General features: G+C 32.7%; 3 protein-coding genes and 1 long non-coding RNA gene across 4 annotated transcripts; 1 reads left to right on the top strand and 3 right to left on the bottom strand.

The window, feature by feature from the left end:
• Positions 1-4,372: 4,372 nt before the first annotated feature.
• LOC128280788 (receptor kinase-like protein Xa21) lies at positions 4,373-6,033 on the bottom strand. The gene is made up of 3 exons (XM_053019249.1): positions 6,020-6,033; positions 4,820-5,419; positions 4,373-4,730 (listed from the first exon to the last, which is right to left on the bottom strand). The coding sequence occupies exons 1-3, from the start codon at positions 6,031-6,033 to the stop codon at positions 4,373-4,375; spliced, it is 972 nt and encodes a 323-aa protein (XP_052875209.1).
• A 614-nt stretch (positions 6,034-6,647) lies between these two features.
• LOC108482540 (probable LRR receptor-like serine/threonine-protein kinase At3g47570) lies at positions 6,648-10,203 on the top strand. The gene is made up of 4 exons (XM_017785671.2): positions 6,648-7,291; positions 7,406-7,549; positions 7,674-9,662; positions 9,740-10,203. Exons 1-4 carry the CDS (start codon positions 6,667-6,669, stop codon positions 10,093-10,095), a joined length of 3,114 nt encoding a protein of 1,037 aa, XP_017641160.1. The 5' UTR covers positions 6,648-6,666; the 3' UTR covers positions 10,096-10,203.
• Positions 10,204-12,397: 2,194 nt separating this feature from the next.
• LOC108480679 (uncharacterized) lies at positions 12,398-13,525 on the bottom strand. Its single transcript, XR_001870665.2, has 2 exons — positions 13,100-13,525; positions 12,398-12,771 (listed from the first exon to the last, which is right to left on the bottom strand). It is a non-coding gene; the product is annotated as an uncharacterized LOC108480679 (long non-coding RNA).
• Positions 13,526-19,720: 6,195 nt separating this feature from the next.
• Positions 19,721-25,632, bottom strand: LOC108480869 (protein SEEDLING PLASTID DEVELOPMENT 1). Its single transcript, XM_017783998.2, has 9 exons — positions 25,097-25,632; positions 24,228-24,442; positions 23,441-23,591; positions 22,706-22,897; positions 21,950-22,112; positions 21,628-21,857; positions 21,050-21,226; positions 20,837-20,959; positions 19,721-20,380 (listed from the first exon to the last, which is right to left on the bottom strand). Exons 1-9 carry the CDS (start codon positions 25,502-25,504, stop codon positions 20,081-20,083), a joined length of 1,959 nt encoding a protein of 652 aa, XP_017639487.1. The 5' UTR covers positions 25,505-25,632; the 3' UTR covers positions 19,721-20,080.
• Positions 25,633-27,524: the final 1,892 nt, after the last annotated feature.

Genomic DNA, 27,524 nt, shown 5'->3' with positions numbered 1-27,524 from the left:
ATATCAATCACATTCAAGTAAGCTTGTGAAAGCTTAGTAAGTTCATAGGCTTAGAACATAAACTGACCAAATATGGTAAAGCATTCATATATTATACAACTCATTAATTTCTCCTGTCATTCACAAACCAAATCAATTTCACTTAATATTATTCACACTTAAACTTCATTCTTTTGGGCCCATTTATCGCTTACCATCTCTTTTCAAATTAAGAAACTATACGGAATTGAGTACTTCGTCTTCACTTTGCCATAGTAAAACTATGGACTTGCACATGATCATGTTTCACTTTCCGAAGCCATGGCCCAACCATGGTCTTACACGAGTCATATATTATACTGATGCCATATCCCGGATATGGTCTTACATGGGAGCACTTATCACTTTTCTCCAATGCCATAGCCCAGCTATGATCTTATACGGATCACTTATCACTTGTTTTCCGATGCCATAGCCCAGCTATGGTCTTATACAGATATCACTTATCACTTGTTTTCCGATGCCATAGCCCAGCTATAGTATTATACAGATATCACTTATCACTTGTTTTTCGATGCCATAGCCCAGCTATGGTCTTATACGGATATCACTTATCACTTGTTGCCATGGTCCAACCATCGTCTTTTTCCGTCAATTCATCGTTTGACACTGGACAAAAGTACTCAATCCGATGTTTCATCCAATATAATCATTTCTTCAATTTCATATTTTTACATTGTTCATGGTTTTATCATAATTATAAGTATAACTCATTATAAAATTCATAATAATAACAATGATCACTAAAATTTAGCCACATGAACTTACTTGGGCTAATTCGCAATAGTTGTAGAAGTTCGAGAAAATTATTCGTCCATTTTCTCCTCTCCACGATTCACTTTAATTTCTTGATCTATAATTGCAAAATCATTCATTAATTAACATTCATTTCAATTTTATTTTATCTCACAATTTATACCCTTTAATTCCTAAAATTACACTTTTACCCCAAATTTCACAATTTTCACAATTTGGTCCCTGACCAATTAACTCATCAATAAAACCTTTTCTTCTCAATTAACACTTTCCTTAGACATTTTACGTTACTTCAAAACCATTGAAATTTATAATTTTCACATAAAATCCTAATCTCAAGTTCTTTTACAATTAGGTCCCCAAATATTCACTTTCTTTATAATTCTTTCAATAAAATCAACATATAAACAAATTAAAGCTTTAATTCCATGCTAAATCATCATAAACTTCCGGCACTTATTCATGAAAACTTTCAAAATCAACCATGAAATCAAAAACTAATGAATTAGATGATAAGACCTAGTTATAAAAGTCCCAAAAACACAAAAATTTCAAAAAATAATCAAGATTTGAACTTACTTACAGTAAAAATATGAAAAATCAGCTCAAAGGTTTCTTCAATGTTAGCTGAAGAGGATGAATAAAATTGAAGAAATCTCTAGATTTCCAATTACATCCCATTTTTAACTATTCAATTTTTACTTCTTTTCCAATTTTACCCCTTGTTCACACCTAATTTCAATATTTCCAGCACACACATGCCGTCCAGCCCAATAATAGGTGTATAATTCCCTATTTAGTCCTCTTTTAATTATTACTAGAGCTATTTAATCACATTTCACAATTTTGCACTTAATTTGATTTAGTCCTTTTTACCCAATTGACTACCAAAACCTTAAAATTTCTTGACGAAACTTTAACACTAACTTACTAACACTCCATTAATATTTATAAAATACTTATGGCTCGGTTTAATATTTCGAGGTCTCAATACCTCGTTTTCACTTCCAAATTATTTAGCATTTATTATAAAATACTATTCACTATTTCAATCATTTTCCTAACTTCACATCTAACTTATTTTCATTAAATTAATAATATTTTCTACTCATTTTTCGGATTTAGTGATCTCGAATCACTGTTCCGATACCACTGAAATTTGAGCCGTTACAGATACGGTCCATAATTATTGTAATCGGTCTACTAAAGAATAAATTGGCGTGACCAATTAAATGAGTGGTTGGATTTGTCAAGGAAAATAACAATCGGGTTTAAATGAACCATGCAGTTGAGGTCATTGATTCAAGTCAGGTCCTTCTAGTTCTCAAAGCTACCAATGAGCTAAATGGTGGATGCGTATTCAGGGTTGTGCATTCAATAAGTGTTAGTTGGACGTTCCCGCAGTTAATTTACACATGGAAGGGCTAGTTGTCTGAGACGTTTCCTTGTTCTCTATAATCGACTCACCAATTAGAGGAGAAAATTCATTATTCGGGATTAGTTCGAAACTGAAGCTTAAATCGTCACTGAAGTTAGAGAGCCGTCCATTCGACTTATTTATTTTTAATTTCATTTTTTTATTTCCACTTTTTTTATTTATTTATTTTCTAAATTTAATCTTTCTTTTTTTTTTTTAATAGGTTGGCACGAGTAGCATGCATTAAAACTACTTATGACAAGTTCTTGTTGTAACAAATTTTGGTTAGATCAATCGCTTAACTTTACTCCTTATACTACTATTTATATTTTGTTTAAATATAAAAAAAAATTATACAAAAGAGTACGATGTCATTCAATTACCCTATACTGTCCAAACATATATTTCTGCTAAAATTCATGTCGTAAGAATAGGAGGAAGGGTATGTCGAACTGTTGTATTTTACTTCCTCTTATGATTAAACAGGTTTCTGCATATGTTTTTTGTTAGTTTTTGACAACAAAAACTCTTTCAGGTCTGTTAACACTGTACTGGAATTCTACTCTTTCCCGATGAAGATGATCCTTTCCGGAGCCTCCTGGATGCTGTAAAAACACTAATATGAAAAGAGCTACATTGCACATGATTTGTGGTTCGGTGTTCTATGACTGCATTCAAACTGATTTGGGTTACCAGATTATGTCATCATCATTCTTCTTTTTTCTCTCAAGATGCACAAAATCTTGGAATCTCAGTTGAACTTCGTACCATCTATAAGCCAGAAGTATGTACTTATGGGTTTCTTTTAATACATTAATCTCAATTTACCAATTTACTCACCTAAAGTGAAGTCACAAGGGAGTGCAATTTGTATAGTTTTAATACAAATTTTTAAGTGATTGATCTTATGACGAGGGTACGAGAGTGAACGTCCATGATCAATGAGCCAAACACTGAGATTTGTCTAATATTTATTATTCTCGACATTTCATTTTATGGATATATTCATAAGAAAGCGTATGTTTACAGAGCAGGTAATTAGATCTCCAATAGATTGTATGCTTTAATTGATCTTACATAATATTTATTTGAATTTATTTATAAAAATATAAATTTAAATTTAAAAACATGAATTTTGTAAGGATCATAATGACCGTTCGTTCAATCCTAAACTTGACTTAGCTCCATCTACAGGCACTTTTAATTAGTATCTACAACTATAAAATCGTTGAAAAAATATATATATTTGATGTATTATAGGTGTATGAAACATAATTAAATAATAATTAATTATAAATAAATGTTAAAACTCTAAACTTGAGATCTTATACACTAGACTTAAACCCGAGATTCCAAATTCAATATCATAAACCATTAAACCCAATATACTAAATCTAGGAGTGATTAATATTTATTTATAATAGTTACGATTAATGTTTAATTATATTTAAATAGAAACTTATAAAAATTATGTTTAAATAAAATTATTAATATATTTATTTACAAATTTTCCATATTTTTATTTAATTTAATAATGATGTGTTATGTTTTTATTCACTAATTATATATGAGACTATACACGGAGCATAGTAGAGACCAGAGGCAATGGATTTTAATTTAGGCATTTTATAATTTATAAAATTTTAAATTAGCTATTATAAAATTACACTTTGATCATAAAAATGATAAAAATTTGATTTAGTCCTTTAAAATTATAATGATATAGGCTATTAAAATAATAAAATTATATTTTTACTATTGTAAAATATACAATTTAATTTAGCTCACTAAAAAATTTTTTAACTCCGCCACTATATACATAGACAGTGTATCAAATATTATTTCTTAAAAGTAATAAAAAATTAATATACTAACTATGTTTAAGAATTATTGGTTAAAGCGACTATACAAGTGGGTTATAGAATTTCATTTTCTAATAGACTTCTAAAAAGTCAACATTTGCATAGACTTCAAGAAAAGGTCCACATTTGCATGCTATGAAGTATTGCATGCAGTTCCCATTTATGGTCAAGCTCAAGTTCGGTGTAAACGCACAATTCTATTCAATTCTACTCATCTAATGCATGGTCAAACTCGAAAAAGAATTTTAGTGTCTAGAAAAGTATAAAATTTAAAAAAATTTAGGATCAAAACTAACAATTAAACTTGTTCAGTTCCATGCAAGTACATGGTTTTGATTTTCTTCAACCTTGCAACAACTTCTTCCATATCAGTCCTTTCCTCTGCTACCTCTGCTGAACATTCCAGAGCTAATTGCAAAATGAATAATTTACAATCCTTTGCTGCTAACCCTTCTCTTTCTCTTGTATTTAGAAGCTTACTGTCTACCACATCAACTAAGTAATAAGATGGTAATGATTCTTTCACCCAACGTTTCAAGTTCATTTCTTCCCCAAACATATCATCCGCCCGCTTCTTTCTTGTGAAAGTTTCCATGACAGGAATCCCGAAACTATACACATCACTTTTGTAGAAACAATCCCTTCTGATCCATATTCTGTATAAGAAAATTATTTAAATTCATTATAAATTTATTTGAAGAATAATTTGAAGGCAAGCACAAGTCTATATACATTACCTGGTGACATGCATCCAATAGTTGCTAGTATCTTTGTTTGTATCATTGAATCTTTTTTGCCTAAGAGTTTTGCAATGCCAAAATCACCCAAATGCGCTACCATTTCTGTTTCTAGCAGGATATTGTTTGGCTTTATATCGCAATGAACCACGGAAAGGGAATGATCATGGTGGAGATATTCCACTGCCAATGCAATGTCTATCACTATATTCAACCTTTGCAAAACATTCAGAAAATGGTTTTGAGAATATAGCCACTTCTCCAAGCTTCTATTAGGCATGAACTCAAGTACCAAAGCTTTAAATTCAACATTAGAGCAACTATTAATGATTTTAACCAGATTCCGACGACGAATGTTGCGAAGTACCTCACACTCGATATCAAAGCTTTTAACGGCTCTATCTTGATTTACATGGAACACTTTTACTGCTATGGTCATCCCAGTTGAAAGAGTTCCTTTGTATACTGACCCGAAACTCTCTACCCCAAGTAGATTGCTTTGGGAAAATCCATCAGCAGCTTGAGCAAGGTCATGGTAAGAAATTCTTCTCCATTCAGGTAACGGTGGCAAATTTTCTTGAATTGGTAGTTCAGCTTTCGAATTTTGACTTCGTAAAAGAATGATAACCAGGATTGGACCGTTAAAATTCAATTAAAATTCTGTTTTATCATTTTCACCCCCAACTTTTAAAGTTACGTTTTAGACGGGAGAATTAATTAGATCGTTAAAATTTTAATGATGCTAATGTAGAAAATTACTTGATAATTTACATGTATATCATAAAGATTCAATTTTTTTAAATTTCATAAAAATTTCATAAAACTTTTTAAAAGTTATTCACATCTTTAATGAAATACATGTGAATTAGTATGTAAATTTTAAAAGCTATAGGCTAAAATAATAAAAAGAACAATTAGGATTAAAATGATAAAAATAAACATTAAAAATTAAATTTATGAATATTCTTATAAACTTCAACCTTACAGCCTTTTAGGAAATATACTTTTTCATTATACGAGATATTATAAATAATAAATAATAATCATACAATCTATCATTCTATTATGATCATGTGGAACATTACAATTATTAGCCTGAAAATTAAATTAATCAAAGTATTGCAGAATATTGAAAGTTTTGGTTGGTAAAATCTACATTTCTTTGTAGGGACAGTTATTGATCAAGTTGCAGGAAACTATCTACCAACCAGCGTACCAGCATTGACTGTCTCACGCAGACGTCGAACACCAAGCAACTAAGAAGAAAATAAATCATTCAAAATACTTTCTCAAGTTCATTTAATTTTAAACATTTTCAAACTCATTCTCCAGTATATTTAGATTTAGATAAAAAAAATTTTTAAGATATATTTAGATAATTTATATAATTTTTAAGTTTTATTATTTTAAAAAATTAAAAATTTATTTTTATTTTTATATTTTTTAAAGATTATTTAAATTTAATTTTAAAAATAACATCATCCAAATATAATAAAATTTGAAAGCATTTAATTAGCCCAGCTGATCTGAAAAGAATAATTGTTTTATTATTTCTCTGAACATTTTATATAATTATACTTTATGTCAATGCCGTCAATTTTTAAATGTATTTATCGGCCGATGATGAGGTAATACCACCAATTTGTCAAACAACAGCGATAAATACTATAGAGATCGAATAATTTACATACATGATTTTAAGTTAAGTTATTTTAAATAATTAATTAGAAAATTTAGATTACTTTTAAAAAAAACCAGTAGCAGTTGGATTCCCATGCACCATCCAGTCGTTTTGCTGATTATTTAATCAAAGAGTTTCCATTATTTCATATCCTTCATCAACCCAAGTAAGCCAATGGGAAAATCTCACTTTATGCTGTCTCTTGTACTTGTGATTTTGTTTCTAAATTTTGTTCGTTCTTTTTCCATGGAATCACCCAACATCACCACAGACCGGTTAGCTCTTCTTGCATTGAAATCTCATGTAACTTCTGATCCAAAACGTTTTTTAGCAACCAATTGGTCTACTAACACATCTGTCTGCAATTGGTTTGGCGTCACTTGCGGATCCAAGAACCTTAGGGTCACAGTTTTGAATCTTACAGGCATGGGTCTGGTAGGCACCATACCATCACACTTGGGAAATCTATCCTTCCTCACCAGACTCAACATTATGAACAATAGTTTTCAAGGCTTATTACCCAACCATTTGGCTAATTTGCATCGGTTGAAGTTCATAAACTTGGGTAACAACAAATTCGGTGGAGAAATCCCATCATGGTTCGGTTCCTTCACTCGACTTCAAAACTTGTATCTATTCGGAAACAACTTCACTGGTTTAATCCCATCATCTTTGTGCCATTTACCAAAGCTAGAGTCTTTGAATTTGGGAAACAACAATCTGAGAGGGCAGATTCCTGTCAAGATTGGAAACCTTTCCACCTTGAAGAGTTTGCATTTGGGAACCAACCAGCTTTCAGGTTCCATTTTCCCCCTGCAATTTATATTTGAAGATATATTTCTGCAATTTTTGCTTACCAACAATTGTTTTATAATTACATAAAACTAGTTGTTATATCAATTATATTTTTCAGGTCAAATCCCTGGAACAATTGGTGACCTTCTGAACTTAGAGAGGCTTCGCTTTTCAGAAAACAACTTAACAGGGCCTGTGCCTTCAAGCATTGCGAACTTGACATTTCTGAGTTACATTGATTTTTCCTCTAATAGCTTGTCAGGTAGAGTATCACACACTCTCTCTCTATGTATCTTATTTTATGCAAATTTTCAATTAACAACAATGATATCATTTCATTAAATATTAATTAGTGCCTATACTAATTTATATACAAATTATGGCAGGTGCACTTCCATTTCAGATTGGAAACTTACAGAATCTTGAAATCTTATCCTTGGGAAATAATAGTTTCTCTGGTTCCATCCCTCCTCCAATCTTTAACATATCGACAGCATTGATGATTTGGCTTGGTTTCAATCAACTCTCAGGCCAGCTTCCATCAACAGCAGGCCTTGGACTTCCAAAACTAGAAGGACTTTATCTTGAGCTAAATGAACTAAGTGGACCAATCCCAACCTTTATCTCCAACGCCTCTAATCTTATTTTTCTTCAACTAACGAATAATTCTTTTTCTGGAACTGTTCCGGATACGTTTGGCAATCTAAAATATTTGCAACGGTTGGACTTAGGGCATAACAACTTAAGTAGCAAACCTTCTTCCCCTGTATTGAGCTTTCTCTCATCATTGACAAGCTGTAAAAGCTTGGAAGTTTTGATATTTGATGATAACCCTTTGATCACTGGTGAACTTCCAGTTTCTGTGGGGAATTTATCTGCTTCTCTAACTCTTTTCTATGCTTCTCATTGCAACATTAAGGGCAGCATCCCCGGTGAAATCGGAAACTTAAGCAAATTGTTTTGGTTAGGCCTTGACCACAATGACTTCACTGGAACAATACCTGCAACACTTGGAAGCTTGAGAGAGTTGCAAGATGTTGATCTTGGGAGTAACAAGCTTGAAGGAAGCATTCCGTCCGAGTTATGTCATCTTGAAAGGTTGGCTTACTTAACTCTCACTGACAACAAACTATTTGGACCAATACCAGAATGCTTAGGTGATATGGTTTCTCTGAGGAATCTTTTCTTAGGCTCCAATAATTTTACCTCAATCCCATCAACCTTGACAAGACTCGACGGCATCTTGTTCCTAGAGTTATCTTCGAATTCACTGAATGGATCACTCCCAACTGATATCGGGAACTGGAAGTCTGTGACCAATTTGAATTTGTCAGATAATCAGTTCTCAGGTGCTATCTCAAGCAGCATTGCTGATCTCATGCATCTAACTCATCTCTCGTTATCTGGTAATATGTTGCAGGGTTCTATTCCTGCATCATTTGATGAGTTGATAAGTTTGGAATACTTGGATCTGTCTAGGAATAACCTTTCAGGAATGATCCCCAAGTCCTTAGAGAAACTCCAAAATCTCAAACATTTCAATGTCTCTTTCAATAGACTACAAGGGGAAATTCCTAGCAGAGGATTATTTGGAAACTACTCGAGCCAATCATTTATAGGCAATGAAGACTTGTGCGGTCCATCTCGACTTCAAGTCCCACCTTGCAAAACTGATCCCTCCAAGGGTGCCAATCTTTTAAAATATATTCTACCTGCAATTGGCTCGGTCATATTAGTATCGTTCGCGGTTTTCATTCTTTTACGAAGTCGAAATACGAAAACTGAACTACCAATTCAAGAAAATTTGCCACCGTTACCTGAATGGAGAAGAATTTCTTACCATGACCTTGCTCAAGCTACTGATGGATTTTCTGATAGCAATCTACTTGGGGTAGGGAGTTTCGGGTCAGTATACAAAGGAACTCTCTCAACTGGGATGACCATTGCAGTAAAAGTGTTCCATGTAAATCAAGATAGAGCCTTTAAAAGCTTTGATATTGAATGTGAGGTACTACGCAACATTCGTCATCGGAATTTGGTTAAAATCATTAGTAGCTGCTCTAATGTTGAATTTAAAGCTTTGGTACTTGAGTTCATGTCTAATGGAAGCTTGGAGAAGTGGCTATATTCTGACAACCATTTTCTGAATGTTTTGCAAAGGTTGAATATAGTGATAGACATTGTATTGGCATTGGAATATCTCCACCATGGTCATACCCTACCAGTGGTTCATTGTGATATAAAGCCAAACAATATCCTGCTAGATACAGATATGATAGCGCATTTGGGTGATTTTGGCATTGCAAAACTCTTAGGCGAGGAAGATGCAATGATACAAACAAAGACACTAGCAACTATTGGATACATGTCACCAGGTAATGTATATAGACTTGTGCTTGCCTTCAAATTATTCTTTAAATTTATAATGGATTTAAATTATTTTCTTATACAGAATATGGATCAGAAGGAATTGTTTCTACAAAAGGTGATGTGTATAGTTTCGGGATTCTTGTAATGGAAACTTTCACAAGAAAAAAGCCGACAGATGATATGTTTGGAGAAGAAATGAGCTTGAAACGTTGGGTGAAAGAATCATTACCATCTTCCGTAGTTGATGTGGTAGACAGTAAGCTTCTAAATACAAGAGAGAGAGAAGGGTTAGCAGCAAAGGATTGTATATTATCCATTTTGCAATTAGCTCTGGAATGTTCAGCAGAGGTAGCAGAGGAAAGGATTGATATGGAAGAAGTTGTTGCAAGGTTGAAGAAAATCAAAACCATGTACTTGCGTGGAACTGAGCAAGTTTAATTTTTAGTTTTGATCCTAAATTTTTCAAATTTTATACCTTCCTTCACACCAAAATTCTTTTTCGAGTTTGACTATGCATTAGATGAGTAGAATTGAATAGAATTCTGCGTTTACACAGAACTTGAGCTTTGACCATAAATGGGAACTCCATGCAATACTTCATAGCATGCCAATGTGGACCTTCTCTTGAAGTCTATGCAAATGTTGACTTTTTAAAATTCTATTAGAAAATGAAATTCTATAATCCACTTATATAGTTGCTTTAACCAATAATTCTTAAGCTAGTATATTACTTTTTATTTTTATTTTTATTTTTCTTTTAAGGAATAATATTTTACGCATAATTAGTATATAAAATTAAATAAAAATATAAAGAACTTGTAAATAAATATTAATAATTTTATTTAAACATAATTTATTTAAACATAATTACGCATTGATCATAACTATTATAAATAAATATTAATAACTCTTATATTTAGAATCTTAGATTTAAGCGTTTAAAGAATTAGATTTGGAGTCTCAATTTAAGATCTAAGGTTTAGGGTTGTAGTATTTATTTATAATTAATTATTAATTAATTAATTATATTTCAATAAAATTATTAGTATTTATTTATAAGTACTACACTATTTTTATTTTATTTAATGATGAGGTGTTCTATACATCGATAATGCATCAAATATTTTTCTCTTTTCTTAAATTTTTTCAACGATTTTATAGTTGTAAATACTAATTAAAAGTGTCTATAAATGGAGTCCAGTAAATGTATGATCCTTAAAATATTCATGTTGTTTTTAAATTAAAATTTATATTTTTTGCAAATAAATTCAAATAAATATTATGCAAGACGAATTAAAACATAACAATTCTCATATCACCCAATCAATATTCTAATATAAATCAAAACAACAAATTCAAACTCGCAACTGTTATCGCGCTGAAGCTTTATTTGTTCCCTTCGAGTCTTTTGTTACTGGTCTTCGAGTCTCATTATATCCTTAATAACATCCCTTTCATCTCCCCTCACACTTAATCCCAATTTCTTCCCCACTTCCCAGGTCTGCTTTGCCTCCTTTAAAATTATCTTCCTCCTATTGCTAATGTCTGAATCTGACAATGATAAATTTACAATTTTCTCTTCACTCTTAATACCACACTAATAAATACACGTGGATGTCACGTCAATAATTAATTAATTTTTAAAAATTAAAAAAACTATTTTAATATATAAAAATTTATTTTTTTATATTTTAAAATTAAAAAATTAATTGTTGGCGTGACATTCACATAGACCGCCACGTCAAAAAAGTTGACAAACATTAAATTTTTCATCTATTTTTGACAAATAATACAAGTTCAAAAGTTAAAAAAATGAAAAATTAAATGAAAATATAAAATGAATTTTTTGTAAAATTGGAGAGCTAAACAAGTTATTATATCTAAAATTATTATTAAAAAGTGAAGTAATTCAATTAGTTATTCAATGCTTTTCAATTATAGTATCTTAGATTGAAGCAGTTTTGAACAGTGTTAAGTTTGCCTTAAAAATTATTATTAAAAAGTGAAGTCGAAGTACTTAATTTTGAGTTCAATTAGTTATCTTGTGCTTTTTAATTATAATATTTTAGGTTAAGGCAGCTTCCAACAATGTTAAGTTTGCTTTAAAAATTATTATTAAATTATTCAGTGCTTTTCGATTATAATATCTTAGGTTGAGGTAGCTTTGAATCGTGCTAAAAAGCAGTGTTTATTAATATTTGAGAAATGTGTCATATTTGTGTTTTACAAATTTTGAAAACAATATTATTGAGATTTGATTCTTGATGATACTTTAGATGACTGAAAGTTTATCTATGATAATCAAATTATTTGTAGCAACATATCCTGAACATTAGTTTGAATTGAGATTAGATTAAATTGGGTAAAACTTAGAAGTATATATCTTAAAGATTCAAGACTTATGTATAGATTGATTATAATTGATACAATATGTAAACAAGATTGATTAGTGCGATAAAGCGTATTATTCTCTTATGTATAGATTGAAGATAAATTGTAAATAGTTTTAAGAGATTATATCATATTGATAAAAAAAAGAAAACCAAAAAACTACTGCTCAGAATCTCCATTGCAAAGCTTTAATCAAAATTACACCAACATGCTAGCTGCTAAGGAACTCATTAAAGAAACCAGTATCATTTCTAATCGCACTATCACCATTATCAAACACCATGTCGCAAGTTTGAATGAAATCATAAGAGATATCAACTCCATCATAACTGAATCAAATTGATCATGCTTCCATCATGAAAAGCTTTTCTATTTATTAGATGTCCCAATTCGATGTTCTTGTAACACAGGTTAGAACAAAACAACATAACAGGCTGTTTAAAAAGGAGTAAGGCAAAACACATCACCCAATTCAAATAACAATTCTATCTTACAGAATCTTAGTAAGTGTAAAACCCTCAATTTGCCCGGGCCCAAATAACCCCAAAATTAAAACCCAACCTAAATCAAGCCCAACCCCCCAGACCCAATAATCAAAATAGGGTTTCAGACAATCTGAAACCCTAGCCTATCCTCTGCCATCAGCACCAACCACCCCACCGCCCCTAGCCTGCAGCTACCGCCATTGTCACCTCACCACTTGCCACTATTGACCTTTTGAACCTGCAAAAGAAAATAAAAAGCAGAGACAACAGCCAAAGCAAGTGGAACAATAGGAATAGAGAGAAAATCAAATGTAATACATCTTTTTTCGACTATAAAAGGCCAAGATAAGGGGATGGTATTTTCGAAAGGGGAGGAACCGATTGTATCTTGGGAAATGGGGGAAGTTTTTTAAAAATTGTAACACAGATTAAAGAATCAAAAAAGCAAAAACAGAAGAGAGGTTGATTTTAGAATCTCGTTTTCTCCTCTTTTTCTTTTTTTTCGATCCTTTTTTATTTTTTTATCGATTTTAAAAAAGAATAAAAAGAAGAAAGAGGGAACTTACCCGGGTTTCTGTGAATGCCTCGCCGGAGATCCTCCCTCCGCCGTCGAGTTCGAACCTGAGGAAGGTGGGGAGGTGTCTTCCTATCTCGATTTTTCAGACTTTGAAGGTTTGGCCTTCAAACGTGGCTCAATCAATGGCTGAAAAGCCTGTTTGTTGCTGTCACAACCACCGTCCACGGTGGAGGAATGAAAGGCGATGGCGGCGCAAAAGCTATGGTTTCGAAACCCTAGCAGAGAAGAAAGGGGGGAGCCCTTTCTGTTTTTTTTGTTTTTTTGAAGTAGCAGAATGATCTTGAAACAAAAAAACAATGGGTCTTTATACAGGCACAAAACGGTGCCGTTTGGAGACCAACCTCACAGCGCCAAAACGGCGCCGTATTGGCTGACCCGTTTTGACCCGACCCGATTGCCCCTGGGATCCGCGTGTTTCTGTGGTGAGGGGATAATTCCACGCTTGGTCCTTATCCTTTCGCGCTAGCTTCCAATTGGTTCCTGTTTGCGTGTTGTTTATTTTCAATGTTTTCCCAAAATCTGTATACTGTTGCAATTTAGTCCGCATCTCAGCGTCATGTTTTAGGACTTGGATTATTCCCAGTTTTACTCCTTATACATTTGGACGCATTACATATTGGTCCTTTTTCATTTATTTTATTTGTAGATTATCCCTTTTGTTTTAATTTAATTTTAATTAAGTTTTTACTTCATTTTTATTTCATAGTCATTCTTTATTCTTGATTACTTATTTGTATATATTAAACTACCTTGATAATTGTTTATTATTATTATATTTTTTTTACTTATGTGGTATTGTTATTATTGTATTAACCAATTTAATATTATTATTGCCACTATTATTTTCTTTTATTTACTTATGGGTTATTATTATTAGACTAATTTGATATATTATTACTATATTCCTATTTATATTTATTTTCTTATTCTAAAACTACTATTATATGTCTAATCTTTTTTCTATTCCTATTGTTGTTATATTTCCATTTATTATATTATTTTCATTATTTTTCTTTATATAATCGTATTTTATTTTTACTCTCGTTATTATTTTATTTATTTATGTACTTTTATATAGTTTTTAAACTTTAGTTTTTTATTATCAACATTATTTTATTTTTATTACTATTATCATTTTTAAAATTATTGTTACTATTATATTATTTGTTATTTAATATATTATTATTATTATTATTATTATTATTATATTTTTACTACTACTACGATTATTATTATTATTATCTTATTTTATCATTTTTGTAATTACTATTACTATTGTATTATGACTATTATATTTTCATCTATGTTTATTTTCCTATTACTCATCTATTTATATTTCTTATGTATTTATATTTTCATTCTTATTATTATATTTTAGGTATTATATCTATATTTATATTTAGGTATTAATATCATTATTTTACTATTGTTATATTTTTCATACTATTATTATTATCACTATTATTATTATTAGCACTATTTTTATTGCTATTATTTAATATATTATTTTTATTACTATCATTACTATTATTAATATATTGTTATTATTACTATTATATTATTGTATTATCCTTACCTATTACTCTTTAAATTATTTCATTTTATTTTTATTCCTCATTCATTGCATATCATTTATTATTATTATTTTATATCTTTTACATCATTTCAAATTTAAAGATTTTATTCGTTGCATTATAACTATTAATATTATTATTATCATTACTATCATTCTTTAAATAGTTCTCGCATAATATTTATTCGTTTATTACTAGTTCTTTCTTAATTTCAAACATTTTTAGCTTATTTATTATTTCATTTTTTATTATTTGTTTGACGATTTATTTTATTTTTGTTTTTATCGTTGTCGTTCACTTTTGTGTTTATGTTTATCTTGTTATGATTATCGATTTTTATTTGTTATGTATTTTTTTTTTCTTGTTTCATCACGAATTTAGGTTTTATCCAACCCAATAATAATTCTTTCGTAAAAGTAAATATTCCGTATTTGGTAATTCGAGACAATCGTGCCTTAACTTACTGGGTTTTGACTTTTTTCATTTAATTTAAATACAAAATACTCTTTTAAATCGCAATACGAGTTTTAAAAAATACTTATCCTCGGGGATACGAGGGGTGTCGTGTCCTAATTTACCGGGTATGACATTTTGTTAGCTTGAAATAAGATTTTCACAAGTAAAGTTAATATTCGGTGTTTGGAAATTTGAGTAAACGTGTTTTAACTTACTGGGTTTTGATTTTTCTCGTTTACCCTAATTAACCGAATATATTTTTGAAAGGGGGTTAAAATATACGAATTTTTTAAATAAAGGCAAGCTCATTCTCGAAGTTCGATATGTCGTGTCATAATTTACTGAACATGGTATTTATTACTTCGAGACGAGGTCTTTAACATTTGAGCCTTTTTTACAAAGAGGGATCGTATTTTAAATTCTTTCAAGTTTTCAAATTTTTGACACTAAGACATTAATTAATCAACTAGGTATTAATTTTTAGGCGTATCGAGGGTGCTAATCCTTCCTCGTGCGTAATCGACTCCCGAACTCATTTTCTGATTTTCGTAGACCAGAGATTATCGTTTTAGTAAATCTTAACTTTTATTAAAATGATTAATTTGAGGTGACCCAATCACACCTCATCAAAAAGGATTGGTGATGACTCTCGTTTTTTGTTTTCATTTTCAAATCCAAGTTGATTCTCGTTTTTCAAAAAAAATGGTTACGACAGCTTGGCGACTCCACTGGGAACCCTAATAAGAGAGTCAAGCCACAAGTTGATTAATTTTTATATTTTTGTCAAAAATTGAAAATTTGGTTTTGATATACGATCTTTTCATTGCATTTCACTCATTTTTCGTACGGTTTTCATCATTTTATTCCCATTTTTCTTTAATCGCTTCAAGTTTTTATACATATATCCTCGCACATTGCATTGCATGACCGTTGTGGTCATACCCTTTGAGTGGGAGTGAGAAATTGTTCCTTCGTGAGGTTTTCACCTCCGTGCAGGATAGAAGATCGCTTTTGGAATACATCCGTACCTATGTCTTCGTGAGATTTTCATCTCCGTGCAGCCATAGGGAAATGTATTTTCCTGAACTGAACTCGGTCTGTATGAACCTATAATAGGTGAAGATCGATGAATCTGCTAGTTCAGGTACCCTTACTTTAGAACCAAACCACATATAGAGAGACCTAGGAGTCCACCCTAGGTAGAGCCACTCCGAACCCCTAAGGGTTACCTAAATTGCTTTATTTGTTATTTATTTATCCTGTACTAACGTGTTTTGTTTTTGTTTTGTTTATAATTGCATTGCATTACATCATCATAGGAAGGAGGTGTTGATTCATATTTGATTGCTAAATAGAACAGTTTGTCATAAGAAAACGAATTTTTTGATAAAGTGGATTATAACACGGTTGTCTAAATATGGTCCAAGTAAACACAATGAAAGAAGGCTGATAGTCCGTGAAGAAATAAAAGACTTTGCTTTATTGCCTGAGGATGCAAGCCAACAAAGATTATTCAAGAGTCGTCATGTCTTAAAGAAGCTAACGAGTATCGCAGGGACAAGTGATCAATGAGTCGCGGCCTGGATCAATCAAAAAGGAGTTAATATAGACATCTCTTGGGGAATTTGCAAGACTCGACCATAAGATCCGGATATGAAGAGGAAGTTAGGTGTCTTCACTTGGAATATGAGAGAGGCCGTATATGTAGTCCGTTTTATGTAAAGAAATTTGTTTTCTAGAAAAGTTGTTCTAATGAAATTGAATTCAGAATCAATGCCTTCCTTTCTTTTGCATTCATTTCATGCATCTGCATTGCATTGCATTATTTGCATTACACTTTCCCTAAAAGAACCCTAATTAGGTGAAATTATTTCAGTTAGCCTGGGAACCGACAAAGGTCAAACGACTAGGCATCTTTACGGTACACGGAAAAGGATAAAAGATATGGATCAAAGATTGGAAAGACTTGAACAACTTCAAAGAGAGACGCAAGACCTGCTACAACTGCAAATGCAAGAGCAACTGGCGAAGATCCAACAAGATATAAGGGACCAAATGCTAGAGGCCCAAAGGAATATGATGAATCAGTTGTCCCAATTACTGACTAAGGGGCTATGAAAAGGAAAAAACTCCATGATCAATGCTGGGGAGAACAATGAGGAATCTCTATACCCTCCAGGTTTCACCTCGATAAACGATCAGACATTTCCGCAAGATGTACCTATTGCTATCAGATCACAACATCAGGTCGGTACCTCGGCACCCATGAACTACCCGACGGGCTCAGGTTCCAATCCAAGGAACAGTCTAACCAATCATGAAGTTCTTGATCTAGACGAAATGGAAGGAATAGAAAAAGCAAAGGTTGAACTGGCAAGACAACTCGAAGATCGATACAAGTGGTTGGAAGAAAAACTTAGAGTGATGGAGAATGCTGATTACCATCGCGGGGTCGATGCCAAGGATCTGAGTTTGGTACCTGATCTAGTACTCCTGCCAAAATTTAAGACTCCAGATTTGAAAAGTATAATAGGACTAGTTGTCCTGAAGCTCACATCACAATGTTCTGTCGAAAGATGACGGGATATGTTAATAACGACCAATTATTAATTCATTACTTCCAAGACAGCCTGATCAGGTCAGCAGCTAAATGGTACAATAAATTAAGTCGTGCTAAAATCAATTCATGGAAAGACTTAGCACGGGCTTTCATGAAGCAGTATGGCCACGTGATTGACATGGCGCCTGACAGAATTACACTACAGAATATGGAAAAGAAGCAAAGTGAGAGCTTCAGGCAATATGCCCAAAGATGGAGAGAGGTAGTGACACAAGTCCAGCCGCCTTTTCTGGAAAAGGAGACCACGATGCTTTTCATCAATACTCTGAAAGCCCCGTTCATTACCCATATGTTGGGAAGCGCTACCCTGAGCTTCTCAGACATAGTAATGTCCGGCGAGATGATTGAAAGTGCAATCAGGAGCGGGAAGATATATGTAGGAGAAAGCGCAAAGAGGTCAACCCCAAATAGAAATGAAAATGAAAATGAAATGAATAATATGAGCAAAGGGTACCCCAAATTGGTCAACATAGGCCAGCCGAGGCAGGAATCCAACTCGAGGCTGAATACAGAAAGACTCCCGTTTACACCAATCCCAATGTCATATAAGGAGTTGTATCAGAATCTCTTTGATGTACATGTAGTGTCATCGTTTTACTCGGAACCAGTGCAACCTCCGTTCCCAAAATGGTATAATAAGAATGCTTAATGCTCAATGTGATGTAACCAAACCATGTCAAAAATCTCGAAGTTATTTAGGAAATTTTTTGAAAATATGAAATTGACAATTTGGTGCTAAAGGGACTACCCACTCTCCTAGCCATCAAAGCTGTGAGAAGACAATTTTCATATTTGGTATGTTGACAATTTACTAAACCAATTATTTGGGCTATGCTAATTATATGGACGATATCTAGCTCGATTACCCTTATCTAGTTCCTTGAATCAAGAAAGTTATATTTGATTGAATAATTAAAGACTTAGCTACCAAGGATACTTGTTTATATTGTTCCTTATTATATTATATTCGGCTTATATAGTGCTTGTTTTACAGAGATTGTGATAGATATTCTTATATAAGAAAATCGACCTAGGAAAACTAAACTGCGTAAACAACATTTTTGTGTTCGGTTTCTTTATTGTTCTCGTGTGGTGATTGAAGGAGTACCCACTATCTTAAGTATCACTCCACTTTAACAGCTTGATTCTCAGCAATGTTTTAATTATTTCAAAATTAATTAAGAAATCATTTTTACAAAATTATAGAAAATAGATAAAAATTAATTTTTTAAATTGTAAAATCTTGTTAAAACTATTTTAAATTTATTTAAAGGTGTTCGAAAATATCCAAGAAAATATACTAGGTTTGGAGAGCTCATTTTCTAATAAATAGAACAGTAACACTGTCAAAACCTCAAATATCAGTACTTAAAGCCTTGAGTTGCCTATACTCTCCTAATGACATTCTGCCAATGTTAGTGTATCCTTTATTCCAGTCCACCTGACGTCAAACCATTAATATTCTTCTAACTTATACTGACTTCCTTTGTTGATATATCCTTCCCATGCCAAAACAACTAATATTTTTAATTTAATGTTTTTGATTCAGCTAATTAAAAAAATTGAAATTTTAATTACTTTAATTAATAGTAATTCAATTTGGATAATAACCGAATTCACCATACATAACGAATGTCAAAGCAAATCACCAAATAAAAAAACAAAATTCACTAAGACATCCTCAAAAAACATAAAATTCGTCCAGCAAACTATCAAAGTTTTGAACTTTCCATGAGAATCATGGAAGCAACTAAAGAAACGTAGACTGGGGTCTTGTTCCACAATCAGCTTCACCAGTCCTTTCCAAATATACACCAACACCACCTCAACCCTCCTTTCAAGTTGCTTAAATTTCCATAACCAAGTCCAAAAATCCACTCGTGGTCCCTGGGTCCAAAAATGCTTAATACAGGGACTTTATATAGAAATTGATCAATTATAATTTTCTTAAAAAAAGAAATTAAAACAGAGAGTGCATCATTAAATTTTTCAAATTAAGAGTAACACCAATTTACATTTGTTAAAAGAAAAATGAAAACATCTAAGAATCCAGGTAATCAACCCCTGTCACTATATTTCAATCATTACAGCTTATCAAAGATGAAAAATTACATATTCTAGGATTCATCAGAGCAATCAAACAGCCTTGTTGATCCCAATCTGCAGACACTATTTGACAGAATTCTGATGCTGAAACATCCAACAAGAACCAGCAAATGTAAAGCAACATAGGCCACAATCCCCATGCAAGGACTTGTGAGATTTCTATAAAGTTTACTACCACAAATGTGACAATATTCTATGTACAACACAGTGATGACTAATCAGGCAGAAGAGGTAACCTCTCCACACCGTGAGGAGAACCATTTGCACCGTAGGGCTCGAAATTTTCAAAATCATTCGCATTGGCATCTTCATCGGAGCTTTTGTCCTCATCTTTTACCAGTTTAAATGGGAGGATGCGTAAGCGTACATCTGAACCTTTGCCGATATTCTCTGATTGTAGTTGGTATTTCTCAATGAGCTCTGTTTGTAGAGATATAATCTGGGGTGGCCTTGGAAGTAGTTCCACAGGTTCCTCTTTTGGGATTACTACCTGTTCGATGGCTATTCTTGCCTCCTGAAATGATTAATTCAGTCGTAAGCAAGTCAGTGAAATAGTTCCGATATATAGAGCAAGTAGATATTGTTTACAGCATACTTTACGCACTGATATATTGCTACAAAGTCTAATTTATCAATCCTTGAGATCATATAATTTATCAATCCTTGAGATCATAACTTCTGCTCAAGAGACGGGCAAATGGGAGGATATCATTGTTAGCATAATGAGTAAAAAAACATGGATTTATTGGAGTATTTCCTTTTGAAAAACAGATTTCCCATGAGCCTATCTAAAGGTTTCAGGCTAAATGGTTCATAAACATGCTCAAAAGTATTGCTCTCGCTAAAACTGAACCACTAGCAAGGACTTAAAGAGCCTACAACCACTGAACTTGCAAAAATTATAGTTTCCTTTAGAAAGCAAAAAGAAAAACTCAGAGATCAAACTGGAACAAAAATATCAAGTCTTCACCTCTAAGGCATCAACCTTCTCCAAAATATTCATATCATTTTCTGATCCAGGGTTCTTCAACCCGTAGGGATAATCATCTTTTAATGCCTCTAAGGCCTTTGTAATCTGCATCGATGAGCTTGTCTGCAAGGGAGGAAAAGAAAAAGACTGATTTATTACCACATTCTGATGATGTGAAAGTTAGCTAATGCTAAACAAGAAGAAGCTCTTCACCTTCGCCACATAGACAGCTATCTTATGAGATTTAGCTGCAGCCTGAATCCCAGAGTTCTTTCGGAGCTTAGAAAGCAGAGCAAACAGCACACCTGCCTCACTTATATTATCAGTTAATTGAACTGCAGCATCCATCTTTAACTTCTTAAGTCCTTGTATCACACTTGCCTCCTGGATCTAGAATAACTACTTATTCTGTAAGTTTTATTTGTACTACTTTCTTATTATTTATAACTATGACAACTACTGACAATCAGAACTAAAAAAGCTTTAACCGAGACGTTATATCTTCATGAATCTGACAAAATTTGGTATCATATCTAAACAAAAATAACTAAACTGGCTATATAGAAGGCTTATAAAATTGGCATCATACGGTCACAACTATTGAGCCTGATTTTGAGGCAACTTCAAACCAATTACCATCTAGGTTATATATGGGAAATTATAAACTAAGATTTAACTGAATATGACAAGTAAAATCAAATGCTGAATACATAAGTTAACTTCATAAACTGCCAAAACATAATCTTAATTTATAAATCAAAATGGCAATGTATGATATCAAGACCTCTTACCCCATAGACATACATACGAAGTAAATCCCTGTCTTCCGTTGAATCGTCAGCCATGTTTGAAGAAAGATCAGAAGTGAAATGGTTACCGATACTATTCTCGTAACTAGTCTCTGAAAGATCTCCAGTGATTACTAAATCCTCTTTGTCAGAGCTGATGTCAGTAAAAGTCTGTGAGCTCTCTTCCAGCCCCTGAGAGTTCATCTTGCGGATCTCAATGCGTGGAAAACGACCTTCACAATAGACAAGTAACCGATGTAATAAACTATCCTGGATCACCCACTTTGATTATTCCAGGTAGCACTAAATAGAAAAGAAAATGCACCTGCAAGAACAGCATCAACTGTTGCTTCAAGGCAACGGTGAACACGTAACTCAGTCTTAGAAACAATCTCTACACCACAACTAAATGTCGATGGTCCTTTCCTCTCCAGCACAGTCTTCTGGACACCCCTACGGTTCGCTTCTTCATCCCCTAGAGTCACACTCTGAAAAATTATGTATTTAATGAAACTAGGGAAAATTATATTCTCAGTCATGATTGAATTTCAAAGAGCTATCAATTATTTTAAGAAAATATTATGAAAATATAACAATATCTTTGCATCGACAAAATGAGAAAGAGCAAGACTACAATAATGTAGTTAGTAACAAACATTCATTAACTATACAACAGCAGGAAATAACAAAATCATAAGCTCAATGGATGATGAAATCACCGACAAAAAGCAGCTTCGCTTGTTTATAATTTTATACCGACAAGTTTAACTTAAAGGCAGCACATCATATCTTTACCTAGGAAATATTTCACATAAGAATTTGTTAGAACAGAATTCTATATGACAGCTATTCTTTGCACTGCCACCCTCTTCATCAGAAGAAACATGCATTTAATTAAAGATGAAAAAGACACAGAAAGGTTAGGATCTTTCTAAAGATATTGCCTCATCTTTCTAAATATTACTCCCCAGACTGCACTCAGACCTTTACTATTGATCCTGAAAGGCTTTGGCATAAAGGTGCCAGTAACCCCTACATGTTCAGTAAATAATAGGAACGGGTATCAGTGCAACTTGCTCACCTGTATTCCACCAATAAGGATCTCCAAAGAAGGATTCATAATCAAATTCTCAATGGTTACTCCATGAGCAGTGGCAACTAGCTGAATTCCACGTTGTGCAATTGTGCATGCGGCCATTACCTCCAGTTTTGTCCCAATTTCATCAATCACGATAACTTGTGGCATATGATTTTCAACTGCTTCTATCAATACCTGCACTATATAAAATTGCAAAAAGTTAAACAAGAAATTGCGGGTCCTGTTAAGGAAGAGAAGTTATAAAGGACAGGACAAACTTGGCGAAATTTTGAAGTGTTCTAAAGGGGCAGTAGAAAGACATTATTGATTTTATATATAAGAATGCCAGGTCATCTGATTTATGCATGTGAACTCCTATAATTGCTAGGAATGCAAAGTCTTAAAAAGATTTATGCATCAAGGTGAACAAAAGAGTGCTAATGAAGGCACATGTATGGACCACAAATTTCCATTCCCTCTAAAAGGGATAGATCTGATTTTTTTTACATATAATTATGTTTATGATCACAGAAAGAGAGATCTTTAATTACTGAGGATGTAAAGTAGGAAAAGTAGTACGACTTTATAAGAGATTATTTTCAGAATGCAAAAGAACTCAGTTAATACCCTTAAATTTTTCAACTACGAAAGTTTAATCTTAGCACACACCATAACATCAACACAGATATTTTTCTGTAAGTAACCAGAGAAGAAATGAGAACTGAGTCCAGCTTGTACCTTATGTTGCATATCAGAGTCAGGGACTTGCATTCTCCGTGCACAACCAATTCCAGCATGCGGTATATCACCATCCCCACCTATCTCATTGGAGGTGTCAACAATCATCACACGTTTCTTGTAATCATTTGCAAGCATCCTCGCTATATCCCTGCCATTTTTTTTTTTAGAAATTTAGGTTACCCTAGCAATATCATTGGAAAGATTCCTCCACAAGTAGACAAAACTGCAGCTTTTGGAACAGAAGAATTATTCAAACAACAAAAGCATATATTCAGCTGATCAGATATGGTTGGAGCATAGATGAAAATGCATATTGACTTTTGCTAGTTCTGGTTGATTGATAGCAGAAAACTTTTTTCAGTATTAAGATATATCATCTATAAAGATTTTAAAACCCTTCCCTTACACCGAGATTAATCATGTTCAACAAGTAAAAAATTTGAAAGCCATTTGTAATCTAATAATAATTCTGGGCTAACAAGCTCAAATCTTAAGAGCAGCCGCTGATAGCAAATATGCTAAAGGACATGAACGGTTCCCCTTGATTCCTCTTGGTATTGTACTTCAGCAGGATAAACAAACATGACCATTTTGCTTTTAAATAATTTAGAGAATTCTATTGAGTAAAGAGACGTTAACTTGGTAACCAGTTAAATTTTAGTGTTTGAATTTTGAAATACTTGCACTCAACTTTGCAAAATATTAAGAATGAGAATGGGGAAAGCAATCCTAGTCATGCAACCATGCCAAACAAATCAACAGATCAGAGATAGAAACAACTAACCTAATGATTGTTGTTTTTCCCACCCCCGGAGGACCAATGAGCAGTAAAGAAGCCCCATCTTGAACTAAATCTCTCAATAAATCAGCACTGCCTGATATTGCACGACCAACACGACAAGTTAAACCAATAATTGTGCCTTTTCGATTCCTGATTGCACTAATACGATGTAATGTTCGGCTGATGCCTGCTCGATTATCGATGGCAAAGTCCCCAACCTGCAGTTTTTGGTACTTGTAATGAGCAAACAGACTTCACAAAACAAAGAAAGGTAAACTGGAAGCTCTAGTAAATGAAGAGATCTTAGTTCAACTAAGATTGTTTAAAGGATACAAGTAAATTATGATAAAACAAGCAGATTTCAGCTACCACTTTGAGAACATTGAGAGCCATATAGTCTCATGACAGTGATAATGTATTACTGAAATCCATTGGGGGAAAAAGAAAACCACCAGGCATCCACGTTCTGAGACGATAATGCTTCAGCAGCAACACTATAATTCAAAATTATCATGTTTTTTAGCATTCACTTTTGCCTCGGAACCAAATGACATTCAACCTATTCAAAATTTCAAAATATCCCCAGGATAATTTAACAAAAATGCATATAGAAACACCCATATGTTGTGATTTTCTTTCTTTTTTTTTCTTTTCCCCTTTTCCATATCCAATTTAACAAAGGATATCATTTTATTTTCTCTCCCCTCAATGGCTATCCTTTTTGTTTCATAATCATTACACTGTACGTACTCATTAGCATACTTCGATAAGGAAAAAAAAACAAAACAAAAAAAGATAACTCCTTAAATACTATCCAAAGGAGTTAATCAAACACTTAATATGCAAACAGGCAAAGGGGGAAAATGATACACCTGAGAAGTAGCATGCTCGATATCTTGAACCGTGATTGGACAATCAGATAATACAAAATCCCCTGAAGGGAACCTAGCCAAAGGTTTCCTCCCTATATCCATAACCACTTCAATCAACTCTCTTAACTCTTCATGTTCACTGATTCTCATTCTCATCTCCTCTGGCAACAAAGACAAAAGACGGCCTAATTCCACGTCGAACTCATCCTCCAAAGAAGAAGAAGAAAAAGCAGGGGATTTTATTGGATACCCAGAAATACTTTTGGTGAAAAAGTGAGGAAAGTTTTGGTTTGGGTAGAAATTAAGAGGGGAAAACTGGGATTTGAAGTTGGGTTTAAAGAACAAAAGCTGTGGTTTCCATTTGGTGATTAAAGGAGGTGAATGGTGAAACAGAGAATAACAAAACATCTGATTTTAATTCTTTTGGTTTTTCTTCTTTGGCGGGAAAAATTAGCAGAGTGTTTCAGCTTTCAATCAGGAAATTTCTGTAACTTGTTTTTATTTCTGGTTTTGTTTGTAGGAATTTTATTTTTGTTTTTGATGATAAACAGAGTAAAATTTTAAAATTATACCAACCACAAAATTTTATTATTAAATAATAAATTAGAAGAAAACTACAAAGTATAATTCCATTTATCACTTACATTATACCGTATATATGTTCAAAAAAATATTATACCGTATATTCTGTTGATTTAAATATTTTTATGGTTGATAGAGTTTTAGCTTGGTTTGTATTGATATTGTTACCAGTACAAAAAGATATGAGTTAGAGCATATTGAGTTGCATTTGGGATGGTTTATGGGTGGTTTTAAGTATTTTATCGACTTAAAACTTCTTAAACAATTTTCTAAGTCATTTATTTCTTATTTTTATTTTATCTAATTACCTTGAGTTTTATATTTTTTTGTTTGTTTTCATTGGTTAATAATAAAAGATATAAAATAAAAATATTTAAATAAAATTTAAAAATATTAAAGTAGATATAAACTTATTAAATTTATAAAAAATTTATAAAAATTAATTTTAATAGAATTTTAATACGCACTTATAAAATTAATAGAAAATACGCACTTGTAGTAATGCTAAAGCGGAGAACTAAAGGAAGCCTTAATTGTTTTGATATTTTTTTATTTTCTTAAGGGTTTTTTACCTAAGTCTAAAAAGATTATCACTAAAAAGAATTTATATGAAAAGACGAAAATACAATTATAGTAATATTTATTATTTTAAATATTTTCCTAACTAAGTTGCTAGGTTATTGGAGGAGGTGTTTCCTGTTTTATTGCTACCCATGGAGGTGGCGTGTACTGTACCATGTACTAGTATTTGTCGTCGTCTTATCCTAGTGGTGCAATTAAGGGGTCTTCGTCAAGGTATCTTCTGTAAAAATGACTTTTCAGAAGAACACTTGCCTTTGCTTTTCTTTTTGACTTCTTTGGTCTGATGGGTTCATAGTTTACAGTGAGGCTATCTTCATAGCATCCATCACATTCACAGTTTATACCCCATGGACAGTGTCCTGTTTCAGGATCTTTGAAGTACTGGACTGGATATCCATCAGCTCTAAAGTTGTAGATAATGTTGTTCATCAAACAAAGTTCATATTCATACCTTGGTTGGAACATCGAGAACTGCACATTTTGAGATGTGAATGTCGGTTGCATCATGAACTGTGTAGTGAAGATTGAGGGTGTGGCATTTTCTTCATCTTTCTCGTCATGTCTGAACTTTATGATCATTGTTTTTTCTGCGTTTGTGGTGAGTGCGGCTTCTATTAACTATACCGATTTTGTGTTCTCGTGGAACTTCTCGTAGTTGGTCATCCATGTTGATGGAAGTCAGGAGATCGTTTGTTCTCTTGTGACCACTTTAGGGACATGCACACAAGTAATTATCTTGCGTGTCATGCTTCAAGAATGGGATCTCATTCTTTGTTGGGATGGCATTGTCAATTGCATGATCTTGGACTCTATAAGCCATTTGGTAGTGGAGTGTTGCTTCGTTGGTTGCGCTTACCATTTCTACTCTAGCTATCTGGATCTAGACTTTGAGGCATTTGAGTAATGTTGGATCTTTGAGCGCCATGTTGTTATTGGGAAAGAACAAGTAGACTATTCCTGAGTTGAAGGATGTCTCAGCAATACCTATGCATGCACGTTCATATGTTAGGTATCTTAAGTCTAAGAGAGCTATTCTGGCAAAGACTGGTTGTCCTTTACTACTACGGTAGCTTAATGCTAGTTTGACTGCTCCAAAATGGATGTGGGATACCCATGCTCGATCCATTGGTGTGGAAATTTTGGAGTAATTTCTATGGTCGGACTTTGAACGTGCCGGTAATTCGATGCGAGTATTCTATTTGGCTTGATTTAGGGATATGGATAAATTTGTATAGAAAATCTAATTTATTTGTAGTAGTTTTTT

Source organism: Gossypium arboreum, chromosome 1 (assembly GCF_025698485.1).
Source record: "Gossypium arboreum isolate Shixiya-1 chromosome 1, ASM2569848v2, whole genome shotgun sequence".
In the NCBI taxonomy this organism is placed as follows: Eukaryota; Viridiplantae; Streptophyta; class Magnoliopsida; order Malvales; family Malvaceae; genus Gossypium; species Gossypium arboreum.
This window is presented reverse-complemented; position numbering and strand designations above follow the sequence as displayed.

What these genes read in the sequence shown, in the direction of transcription:
- LOC128280788 (XM_053019249.1), bottom strand. An exon ending in CTAGCAACTATTGGATGCAT is followed by an intron (nt 4,731 to 4,819) that starts GTCACCAGGTAA and finishes TTTCTTATACAG; the next exon opens with AATATGGATCAGAAGGGATT.
- LOC108482540 (XM_017785671.2), top strand. Translation starts at nt 6,667, where the DNA reads ATGGGAAAATCTCACTTTATGCTGTCTCTTGTACTTGTGATTTTGTTT. An exon ending in TTCCTCTAATAGCTTGTCAG is followed by an intron (nt 7,550 to 7,673) that starts GTAGAGTATCAC and finishes AAATTATGGCAG; the next exon opens with GTGCACTTCCATTTCAGATT. An exon ending in TATTGGATACATGTCACCAG is followed by an intron (nt 9,663 to 9,739) that starts GTAATGTATATA and finishes TTTCTTATACAG; the next exon opens with AATATGGATCAGAAGGAATT.
- LOC108480869 (XM_017783998.2), bottom strand. Translation starts at nt 25,504, where the DNA reads ATGTTTTGTTATTCTCTGTTTCACCATTCACCTCCTTTAATCACCAAA. An exon ending in TCCTTATTGGTGGAATACAG is followed by an intron (nt 22,113 to 22,705) that starts GTGAGCAAGTTG and finishes ATAATTTTTCAG; the next exon opens with AGTGTGACTCTAGGGGATGA. An exon ending in AGAAGGTTGATGCCTTAGAG is followed by an intron (nt 20,381 to 20,836) that starts GTGAAGACTTGA and finishes TAATCATTTCAG; the next exon opens with GAGGCAAGAATAGCCATCGA.